The sequence below is a fragment of the Zosterops lateralis genome, assembly GCF_965231275.1.
Source record: "Zosterops lateralis genome assembly, chromosome: 2".
Lineage (NCBI taxonomy): Eukaryota > Metazoa > Chordata > Aves > Passeriformes > Zosteropidae > Zosterops > Zosterops lateralis.
Window position 1 is genome coordinate 83,630,818 of NC_139763.1, and position 12,475 is coordinate 83,643,292.

The following is a 12,475-nucleotide window of genomic DNA, read 5'->3' on the forward strand; positions in this document are numbered from 1 at the left end:
AGTGCTTGAGCAGCAAGGATATGAATAGAGGCAAATGAGCTCCCTTTTCAGACATAACTTGTGACTTTGATATAGCTTTCTGAGAGATGTAAAAACTAGGATTCCATCTGATGGTTACATTTACAGTATATATATTTTTTTTATTTCTGAACAAGGATAATCAGGAAGGGAAGTCTGCCATTTCAAAATCACCATGATATTGAGGCTGAAAACCTGCATTATTCATTTCACAATGTACAGAAAAACAAGCTCGTTTGCCAGGAATTATTTTTACTCGTGCAAAAGCCTCACTTAAAGCAGAAAGCTCACATCTCTACACAAAGCTCTGTCAACTAAACTATCACCTGTTCCACTACAGTGAACCTTAAAAACTCATCACAGGACAATCAATCTGCAATGACAGATTTCAGAGAGCAGCTTGTCTGTACAAGAAAAACAGTTTTCCAGGAATTTCATGATACACATTTTCTGGTATTTGAGGACCGAAGCCATGAATTGTATGGATCCTACCTTCAAAGGAGAAATGTGCGACTGCAAGACGTATCCATGGACATTCTCTATTTGAGACAAGTTCTTCTCTGACACATGAACAAGCTCTGGGCCTCTCACTTCGTGGGTTAAACGAGGCAAAGTATGGTCATGTGGAGCATCCTCATCTTGATAACGATATTTCTAGAGGAAGAAAACATCAAAGAAGAACAAATAAGCTTTTAGGAGGTAATTACTAATTTTAATATAATTGTGGAATAACAAGTAAAATATGATACAGTAGAGAATAATCATCGGATTTCCTAGTGTGTTCTAGAGAGAATGAGTCATTTTTTTTTACCATTTTATCAAAGAGAAATGTGGTATATATCACTGATACACAAAACTTTCACCATCAAATAGACTTTTGAGATGGCACACTGATAATGAAGAAAAAGAGAGGCTGATCACCTAAGCTGTAGTGTCAGATCACATTTCGCATGCCTGTGTTAACAGTTAGAGTTCTATAGCCCTTCTCTCCCAAACATTTGAGTTATTTTCCATTTGGCAGTGTGTACTTTGATGCTGGAGAGCACACACGCTTCCACAGAGCCACAGTCCCACAGAAGATTCCCCTGCAGTAAAGTTCTATCCTTATACCCTTCTTCTTCATGAAGAGGCAACATGAGGAGCTTGTCCAAGATCCCAAATGAAGCTTGTATCAATAAGGAATATAACCCTAAAAATTAAATTAAATTACCTGATCTGTTCTTCAGCCAGAATGCTTTGTAAAAAGGTACCATCCCCTCAGCTGCACCCTGAGGAGGGGGATGTTGGATAAAAGCCTAAGATTTATTTGTATGGCCGTATAAGTAAAATAAGTAAAATAAGTCTGAAGTCCAGGTACTATCACAAGAACATCCCAAAGCAGACCTCTCCATGCAGCAGACCTCTCTGCTGCTCATCCCCTTCACTTTGACCACTCAGCTATAGAGCATTATTTCATTTACTCATCCCTCCTAAGGAAACCACCCAATGTATTCCTGCCTTCAATCTTATGCATGGAAATGTTTCAGCATTTACCAATTACTTTCAGAATACACATGTGACATGATTTATTCTCTTCTTCTTTTCTGGGATATGCCCGCAGCCCTCCACATATTCACTTTCCAGATAACATAATTAATGAATATATGAAATGACTGGCACCAGCCAAATATTATTTGGGCAAGAAGCCATCAGCCTAATAGATAGTACTCTAGCCAATGTCACATTTAAGGCTTGGCACATAGATCATTTAAGCCACAAGCAATCAATTATTTTTTTAATCGAGTGGGTACTCTTCCTAAAAAGACAACTACTCTGAGACATCCTCTTTAAAGTGAGTCATTTGCTAAAACATAATTAGGAGAAATAAAAGCAGAATACCAGAGTAATCTCATTAACTCAGGAATGGGGAAAATGGAAATGTCCAGTGGCTACTTCTTAAGGAGACAAGACAGCAATGACAGAAGCTATAAGATGCTCTATCATAGAACATAGAACCATTCGGGTTGGAAAGGATCTTTAAGATTATTGAGTCTAACCATCCAACCCAGCACTGCCAAGTCCACCACTAAACTATGTCCCCAAGTGCCACATATACACAACTTTGAAATGCCTCCAGGGATGGTGAGTCAATCCCTTCCCGGGCAGACTGTTCCAATGCTTGACAGCCCTTTCAGTGACAAAATTTTTCCTAATGTCTAATCTAAATATCTCCTGGCACCACTTTGAGGTTGTTTCCTCTCATCCTATCATTTGTTACTTGGGAAAGAGACCAACCTCCACCTCACTACAGGCACCTTTCAGGCAGTTGGAGAGAGTGAGGTCACCCTTGAGCCTCCTTTTCTCCAGGCTAAACACCCTCAGCTCCCTCAGCCACTCCTCTTATCAGACTTGTTCCCCAGACCCTTCCCCAGCTCCACTGCCCTTCTCTGGACACACTCCAGCCTCTCAATGTCTTTCTTGTAGTGAGGGGCCCAAAACTAAACCTGACTTGAGGTGTGGCCTCACCAGTGCCAAGTACAGGGGAAAATCTCTGCCCTGGTCCTGCTGACAACACTGTTGTAGATACAAAAATTTATACATTTGTATATACAGGCTTCCCACTTCTCCCAAGTTCTGGATCTTCTGGGGGGATGTGGGAGGAGGGGAGTCCCTATCACTACAAGGATTGAGAGCTGCACTGCAAAATAGGATGTGGAGGTTCTTGTGGATAAGCTGGGCATGAGCCCACAGGGAATGTACAGCCCAGAAAGCCAGCCTCATCCTGGACTGCATCAAAAGAGGAGTGGCCAGAAGGTAAAGGGAAATGATTCTCACCCTGTACTCTGAACTTGTGGCACCCCACCTAGATCACTGCATCCAACTCTGGGATCCTCAGCACAAGAAAGACATTCCCTCCTCTGTACCTGTTAGAGCAGGTCCAGAAGAGGATTACAAATAGGATCAGAGGGATGGAGCACCTCTCCTATGAAGCTAAGCTGAAAGAGCCTGGTTGTTCAGCCTGGAGAAGAGATGGTTTCAGGGTGGAACCTTTCATTACTTTAAGGATGCTTATATAATGGAGGGAGAGGGATTTTTATATAGGGATGTAGTGACAGGATAAGGGAGAATGGTTTTAAACTGGAAGAGGTTTAGACTACATATTAGGAAGAAATTCTTTCCTCAGTGTGATAAAGCATTGGAACAGGATGAAACTCCACAGGGAGGCTGTAGATCCTTGGAAGGGATGTTTGAGCCCAGGTTGGATGGGGCCCTAAGCAATCCAATTTAGTGGATATCATCCCTGCCCTTGCAGGGAGTTGAATCTTTAAGGTCCCTTCCAACCCAAACCATTTTATGATTCATTCTATGTATATACATTTATATAAATACATACCTATAGATATGTAAAAAATGTATACTATTCTTTCCAGATCATTTTTGCAGTTTTACACTGCCAGAAGAAGTGTAATGTGACCTTAAAGAATGAACATATCTTTGACCATCACTAAGTCCTTTCCCCATCACCGCACTGCAGTGTAGCTGTTGCATAAACAGGAGCCAAATCTCAGAGGAAATTGATTCACCCCGAGCCTCGTGCTCCCAAAGAGCAGAACATTTGTGTGGATCTCCACTGATAGACTTGCTTTATGATTTGAACTGATCTATTTATCCAGTAACTGCACATTCCCAGGACAACTTCAGTAATATCCATGTTCATGTGCCATCAACTGAAAAGTTTACAGACCAGATTTCCACTGTTCTATTTGTCTTTATCTCCCTCCCATCCCAAGCCCAGCCTCTTCTTCTTTGTGAAGTATGAGCCTAGAGCATTTCTGGGTCAATCCTGCTATGGGTTTGCCTCATGTTCTAAGAACCAAACTCATTGATTTTCATACATCTTTACTCCCACAGCATCTCTTCATTGAAATGCTTTCAGCTGTGAACCAAAACAGCTTGACACAGCAAAAAGGCAGTGGTAAGGCTGAAAATGCCAAACCAGAATTAAGACACTCCTGCAGAAATGCCTTATTCATCTCCATCACCCTGCTCTGATGGGGTCCTGCAAATGTCCTTGTCAAAAACCCATTCCCTATAAACCTTTCTCTAAGGACTAATTCAAATTTCTGGAGGGAAAAGCATGATTGCACGGAAATGCTACTCTTCATTTGACAAAAGAACAGGTGGATGTCTTATGATAATTAAATTACAAATCAGTGCCTGCTGCTGACGGGGTATTGTACGCTGCCAGCTAGCATCAGATATTTAAAATCCTCTGTAATTACCTATAATGGGGGTGTGGAGTGTGCTGCTGTGAATTTTTAATATGAACGTGCCTTTTTATAAGAGATCATTCTCTCTACAGTGTGAGGTTATTGCAGCATCACTGCTCCTCACATCATACTGTCTAGAGGAGCATTTCTAAGGCTGTGATTGCCAAAGAAATGTCAGCTAGACAGAATTGAAGACATGAATCCAGCAGGAGGTAATGGTCAAAAACCTTAGATTTCAACAAAGGCAGCTCTCAAGCTACGATAGTCAGAGAACTGCACTGGCATGAAAATACAGATGTTCTTATGACCTACCTTTGACAGGCTGACAGTGAATCAAGATAGCTGGGAATTTGTCATTCAGTTTTGGGCCAAAGGGAACTGGTATTTTTACAAAAGTTTGTTGTTTATTTTCTCTTTTTGTCATTGTCATCAGTTTGCAGAAAATGCAAACAGAACAGTTCATTTTATATTAGGTCAAACTGACCTAAGCTGCTGAATGTGGCCCAGCTGAAGTTCCCATTCGAAGGCACATGTCCCTGGTTCTCTACACAGCTGTTTGGCTGGACCACACTCCAATACATCACACATTTCTGCTGCTTGCAATACGAGGGTTGCAAAAGGAGGGAACTAAATGTGTCAGAGGAGTCACAGGCTCTACAAAACCCTGTAAAGTGAGCAGCCAGTGAATCCTGGTCTACAGAGAATCTTGACCTATTAGAAAACACCCTGAAATGTCTACAGACACATAAGCAAAAAAAGTGACATTGCTTTTTCACTCAGCCAAAACTTTATGGTAGATACAGGTTATAGATACTAATAATGAAAAAAAAAAATGCCACCACATACTATGAGATAATAACCCATTCATGAGTGAATCTCACTCTCAATCATTCTTCAAAGCCTGTGTGCTAGCCAGTGCCAGTATATTATATTTATCTTGGGAAACAATAGCAATACTATCAGTTTTAGGTTTTAAACATCAGCATTTCAAGTCTCAAATAGAATTTCTGTTTTACAGTCCTCCTCAGGAGGGGCCAGACTTCTGCTCCTTACAAGCTCTGAATCTTCATATAACTCATTTAACACTGAGACCATAGGGAAAGGAATTTCTGCAGAAAATTTCCTACATGAGACAATGACCTCTTACATATCCAGTTGTCCCACTGCAATCTGAAAACAGGCAAGGTATGCAAGTGGGTCCCAATACTACCTTCTTCTTAATTCTCACTCACTTGTTGCCTTTTCCCTCAAACCAGCATCTGATCTCTTTGCACTTCCCAAATAGGTTAGCCCCATTTCTGGTCATCTGCTGAAACCTAGACATGGGAGCTATCTTTGAACAGGGCAAGCATCACCAACCTTCTGCATGAGAATGTCCAGGATTCAACACACGGGATTTTCTGAGAGAAGTTTTGGATGCCCTATCCCTAGAAGCGTTCAAGGCCAGGCTGGATGGGGCACTGAGCAACCTGGTCTAGTGGAAAGTATCCCTGTCTGTGACAGGGGGGTTGGAAGTAGATGATCTATAAGGTCTCTTCTGACTCAAACCATTCTAGGATTCCATGATTTTTTCTCAGCCGTCAACAAAAAATAAAACCATAATGGTCTTGGTCCATTTAGACAAAAGAGGAATCTGCAAAGTCCCACTAAAAAAAAATTTAATGTCACCTTGTCCTACTTTGGTGCTTGGTATTTTCTTTGGTCTTCGATGTATTGAATTATACTGTCACTGCTCTCCAAAGGCAGCAAATTTCAATGTCATACCAATGAGCATCTCGGAAAACAAACTTTACAATTTGCACACACAAATCATTGGGCATTCATCCAATCATGAGCAGAAATAATATTACTCATCCAACTGATTGCAAATGAGCAACACAGCTTGAATTCTGAATATTTGCAATCAATCTATAGAATAAAAAGAGAAAAAAAAAATACTCTTCTCATTATATAAAATGGAAGAAATCACAATCTGCTTGCCAAGATTGTGGAAGTAGATTAGGAAGCTTAAATCATTGAATAATTATACTTATTGTGAACTACTTGCTGTTTTGCTTATCAAGTAGATTTCCAACAAGCTCGTCACTATATCACAGCAATACCTTCCATCCAAGAAGCCCAAAGAGCTTTACAAGTGGCAGTCAAGACTGATAACATCCTGTTGATGTGCATCATCTAAAGGTGGGTAAAATTAGGCACAGAAATGCAGCAACTTGTCCAAGGTCACAGAGAGAATCAGTTCATTAAGCAGTAGTAGAACTTAGGGGATTTTTCCAGCCTGGTCTTTTAAGTCCAAGATCTAATGCACCTACACTGACTTTAATAGCAAAGATAATTATTATCATTATTTAAACATAAGGTTGTAGGTTTGCTGATGCCATTGTAATTTATTTTAAATTTTTTGGTCTGGATTTTTTTTTCACAAATTGTCCAGGGTAAAGCAGTCTTTCTAAAACTCAGGACTTAGGTTTTCTCTGTCTCAGTATAACAGCCAGCAGTACTTTGTGTGATTTACAGTGTGCTATCTCTCAGAAACACATAGTGAAATTTAGAAAACAAGAGGTTTCCTCTATGAGCCAAATTAGTTGACAGAAAGAACATTATCTGTGCTGAATACTGAGAATTCGCATATATTTTGCATTTAGTACAACAAGAAGTTTTTTTTGTTTGTTTGTTTTTTATAAAAGAGGGGAAAAAAAGTACAATTTCTTATCTCAGTTTATTGAAAGCACCAGGTTTTTGCCCATAGCAGGGAATATATGCTTAGTTAAAGGAAAACAAAACAAAACAAAAACAAACAAAAATACTCCAAAAAACAAACAAACAAACAAACAAACAAACAAAAAAAAAAAAGAAAAAAAAAAGAAAAAAGAAAGGCAAGTGTAATGCAGTGGAAAAAATACGTTTTACAGTATTTTCACCATCTTTTTTTTTCGAAATCCTAAATTATTTTATTTTTCATGATGAAAAAGAAGTGAGACGGGCCTTAGCCAAAGTACCTCTTCATTTTATCAGCTGGAGGTAGTTGCACCTTTTCCTCACAAGATGGCACAGTAACCATCGAGTTAAAGCATAATCTCACTTTGACGATGTGTTCCGGAAAAATATAAGTATTTATGCAATGTCATAAAACTTCAAACGATTTTTATTTTGAACTGACTTGATATAAAATTACAAAAAAAAAAAAAAAGGCAAGCCACTGATTCTAGTAAGTGTACATAAAGAAGCAGTGATCATACATAAAGCTGGCAGATGGAAAAAAGTTTTAACAGTTCATAAAAGTATCAAGAAATTACAAGCCAGTAGGAATCTATCAGTTTTTGTGAGCTTTAGAATGAACAAAACCACTGTGTATTGACAAGATTGAGACTAGCCCAGAATGCTACATTCCTCCAGGAATTCTAAATCCTAATTAAAACCGCCTGCATGCAAATCTGTACCATGAGGTATTCAGCTCCATATGCTGCATCACATTTTGGACCTGTTAACAGCATCAGTTTAGCCCTCTGGAGGCTGCTACTTGCTATCCAATAATTTAAAATAGATTTTTAACTTGAAGTGCCAATATACAAAAAGACATTCTAAGAGGGTGGCTTTGCTTGGATGAAACGGTGAATGTGGCTGCAGACTAAAATAACCAGTAACAAGAAAAAAAGAAAATCCAGCTAATACTGATTGTTTATCTAAGGGGAGCAAAGGAAAGACGTGGGTGAAACTGTACCCTTTATCAGCATCAGGCAGTAGCCACTTCTCTATCCCTCTGTCCTGCTATAACATCACTGGCTTACTCCTTTTTATAGTCTTCAACTATTCCACCCAAAGTTCTTTTTTTGGGGTATGTCCATGTTTCCCCAATCGCTGTAGGAGCCTTCATGCCTCCAGAGTTCCTTTGTTTCCCCCCACAGCTCCCTCTCCAGACCTAGATGCACATCCCCACTGATCCCTCTAATTGTGCTGCTGCAGATCTCCAGCACGGAGACACTGAGCCTCACAAATTCTCCTTTTCCACCCCTTGCCTGCCCTAAAGACCAGCTTCTGGCATGGGGGGTGTTGGGGGGACGGCTGTGCTGAGGTTACAACTGAGCATTTGGAGAGGCAGAGCTGGGAAATGCCATCACTTGCTGTGTCTCAGTTTCCCTGCCAATAAGCCTGAGGTGGGAATGCAGCCTGGCAAAACAGACACCCGAGGTTTACATCAGAAGAGTATGGAGTAATCGTGGGCTGTAATAAATAAATTATGTATTAGCGTTGCCTGAAACAAAGGATAAAAGAGAAACAATAAAAAAACCACAGACCTAATGGCTCACCCCTCTTGTGTTTTCTGTACCAAAATATGTATTTTAATTTTGTCCAGCAGCACATGACACAGTGGGCCATTTGCCTGTTGCAGCTGAAACCCTCTCCCCTGTTTTCACACAGGAATTATGTGTCTGTGGGATTCTAGTACCATTTTGCATAGAAACAGGGGATTCTGCTGCAAGGCTCTATCAGGCAAAAGGATGTTCTCAAGCTAAGATAGGTGAATGCTATTGTAGATAACGGCTTCTATTCTTGCTTTTACCACAGAACTCTCATTCAATGCTAGGCTTTTCACAAAACATAACTTTCACAGCTGTAGAACTGAGGTATCCCTTGCTTTAAGATGTCCTGCAAGCCACAGATGGCCACTTTTTGTGAAAGTGCTGAGCATCAGCAGCTTCAGCTGAAATTGGTGAGAGCTGGGCTTTGTACAGGAGAAATACCATGGAATCCTGTGCCCTGGGTCAGCTCCACACAAAAGTTCTTCTCCACTTCTGTCTGTTGCTTCTTGTCCCATTGCTTGGCACTAGCGAGCAGAGCCTGGCTCCTTCCTACTTTGAAGTACCCTTCAGGTACTTCCATACTTTTTTAAGATCCTCCTCAGTATAACAGGAAAATCAATGAAAAAAATAATAATGGAGCAGTTGGAACTGCTTGCATTAAATAATGCATAACAACATATGTTGAATGTAAAATGCCATATTGAAGTACCTCTCCATGTACTGAAGGAAGCAGAAAGCCCATGAAAACAAAAGTAACTGTGTAATTAAAAATGTATTAGAGTTGATACATATTATAATACTACATGACAATATATGGCCACGGAGGGCCTGCAATAAAATTACCTAGACCATTGCAATTCCTGCATTTCCTAAATCTGAGTTGTTAACTTTATCACCCTGCCACCCTTTAACAGTTCTTTGAACACAAAGTATACACACATAAAAATACCTCATATATTTTAATAGCATTCCTGCTTCTTCTAGTGTGAAAAAGGTATAGAGATAAGTATTTTTCAGTATTTGTGGAAAACTAACTCTTCTTAAATAAAAATACAAATGCTTTGTGTACATAAACTTGACAATCTCACTGCTGTCACCCTGATCAACCTAGACCATTAGCTCTGAAGATAAAATTCTTTTTCCACAAAGCAATTTATGTTGGAGCTCAAAAAGTTGTTACAAGCCTTGAATATTCTTCTTATCAGTTCCCTCTTTGAAAAGCTATGAATTTTTACCAACAGAAAGATGGATTTAGTCCATTTTAACTAGATGTTCAATAGGCCAGCAAAAAACATTTGTGTCAGGTGCATTTGCATGTGCTTGACACTCATAAGCTTTGAGTTAAACATTTCAATAGCAGGGCACTTACTGAAAAAACTGATTTGGGCCTTTGCGTCTTAATCTTTCCATAGCCTTTTAATACAGCATAATTGTGATAAATAAATCTATATTTTCTTTTCAGATACTTTAATAAGTCCTGGTTAGTGCACAAGCAGGCAAAATAGCTGTCATTGTAAACAGAACACAGAGAAACATCAAGATATGGCATTAACAAGGGAATGTTTGCTTTACTGAGGCTATTGTAAAAACCTGTATTTCCACATTTCATCTCTCCACAGCAACCTAGTTCCTGATCTAGGGAGTTTATGGTTCCAGGGGAAGCTCCTTCAGCTCAGTGGTCTGATGGTGACACATCAAGATAAAACTCCAGCAGGTCAGGGACTGGGCAGGAAGAGAGTACCCCGTTAAACTGCACGACCTGCAGGCACACTGAGCTCAATGTAATGGGAAAATTCCTTAGGTTTACATCCTCTGGTGAATTTACCACTCCTTGGACCATACTTTACCTGAAATTAAGAGGGAGCATCCTTTCATCACCTTTATTTATTCTATTTTAAAACAAGCTAACAGAGGTATTACACCTGCATTGTCTGAAGTGCCAAGCAAGCCTCCCAGCACAGCCTCCCTTAGTTTCACAAATCCCACAGGGCTTATCCTGAACCAAGCCAGTCAGTGGGTCAGGGAGAATAAGTAGCAAAGCACAATTGCAGGAAAGCAAGGAATATGTGCACAAATTTCTCCTATCTGTAGAACTGCTTTTAGACCTCGGCATCTACAATTTGCCTTTGTCTTACTTGAATGTGGAAGCATTTTTCACACTTGAGCTTAAGTGTGGGAATCAACCAGCACTCTCCCTGATGGATGAAGACAGTGATTATCTGTTGGGGCTATTGTTATTTAGGGATCTCCTTCCATAGTCATATTGGAAGAATAGGCATAATTTTTATTTTTAAGTGATTTGAGCACTTATATTTTAAAGAAGCAAACTAAGCTCTTAGTGTCTGCAAACATAGAGTACATGCCTCAGTCATAGAATCATTAAAGTTGTGAAAGACCTTTATGTTCATGAAGCCCAACCACTAACCCAGCACTGCCAAGTCCACCTCTAAAGCATATCCTCACCATCCAAATGCCTTTGAACACTCCCAGGGATGGAAATTCCTCCACTTCACTTGGTAGCCTTTTCCAATGTCTCACCACCATTTTAAGTGAAGAATTTTTCCATAATATCTGATCTACGCCTCTTCTGGAGCAACTTGAGGCTATTTCCTCTAGTCTTGTCACTTGTCCCTGGGAAGAAGAGACTGACCCACACCTCGCTGCAACCTCCTTTATGGTAGTTGCAGAAAGTGAAAGTTCTGTATCATGTTATGGTATATATTTGGCAGAGTTAATAATGACTAAAAAGTTCTTTAGAGCTGAAAAATGCTACAAAAGTAAAAATTTATAATATGTGGCACAGAAGACTTTCTGGGCATCGGACAATGATTTAGATGGAAATGTACTATCAGTCCATGAAAATCAAAGCTCTACATGTTTTAACCTGGAGAACCTCAAACTTCATTGCTTTTGAAAGTTACTACCCAACTTTTCCGTTTGATACAACTATTGTGTGTCAACATTGTGCCTGCTTACCTTTGTGCTGAATTCTACAGTATTTTGCACCTTTCTTGATTGTTTTTGGTGGGTTTGAAGTTGCAAAAGCAGGGGAAGGCAAATGAGAAGTTTGAATACTTTAGAAGTTAGTAATGTTATCTTTCAAGAAATAAAAAATTCTTTCTGGCAGACTGACCTTATCAATGTTCAAAGCCATCCGTCTTCGTGATAACACTAGCTTAATTAAAAGGTTAAATTCCTCCTGAACGGAATAAAAAATCCTATTTGAAAAAGTCTAGATAATGTAACAACTTTCTTTTTAATTTCTTTATGTTTTCATCTGAAAAAAAGTAAATTTCTTGTATAAAATAACATGAAGAAAATAAAATCTGAATTCCTTAGGTCCTAACAACCAGCTTTCAGAAAGGCTGGATAAATGACTGTCAGCTGAACAACAATGTCATGGTACATTTTCTGTGTTCTTAATTATTAGAAAACCAGGACAAAGCACAACCCAACCAGGTTAAAATTAGATTCAGCCCAGATCATAAGGCAATCATGAGGCACTCTCAACTTGGAAATGAAAGACATTATCTTAAAATGATACCCAAAACAAAGCTCAGACAATCCCAAGCAAATAGCTTGGTCTAGACACAGCAGTTTTATTATTAGGCAGAGAGGGTTTTTTAAGTCCTGATCCAACAAATGGATTGATTGATTGTATAAATAAATATTTTCCAGAACTTTATATGTGCAGTGGGCCAAATTTGCAACATCCATCTGGAAATATAGCCTATTTAAAGATATTATTCATTTTCCATCTTTTTTTAGTGCTTGGCTAAGTTCTAAATGGATCGCCAAAGACCGATATCTCTGTCTGTTTTCTGATGAAGTAACAATCTAAACTCCCCAAAACAGAAGTTTTCTTGTAAAAATTACATCATTTTCTCTACATAAACCACCTCTACG

At 39.3% G+C, this 12,475-nt stretch overlaps 1 protein-coding gene across 9 annotated transcripts in view; it reads right to left on the reverse strand.

Moving 5' to 3' along the window:
* The window catches only part of DLG2 (discs large MAGUK scaffold protein 2), a 986,985-nt gene that overhangs the window by 525,442 nt on the left and 449,068 nt on the right, over positions 1 to 12,475 (reverse strand). For all 9 annotated transcript variants that reach the window (XM_083854323.1, XM_083854322.1, XM_083854321.1 and 6 more), the window contains one exon: positions 511 to 672. In XM_083854323.1, the coding sequence (XP_083710449.1) occupies positions 511 to 672 (162 nt within the window). The remainder of the gene's footprint in view (positions 1 to 510; positions 673 to 12,475) is intronic.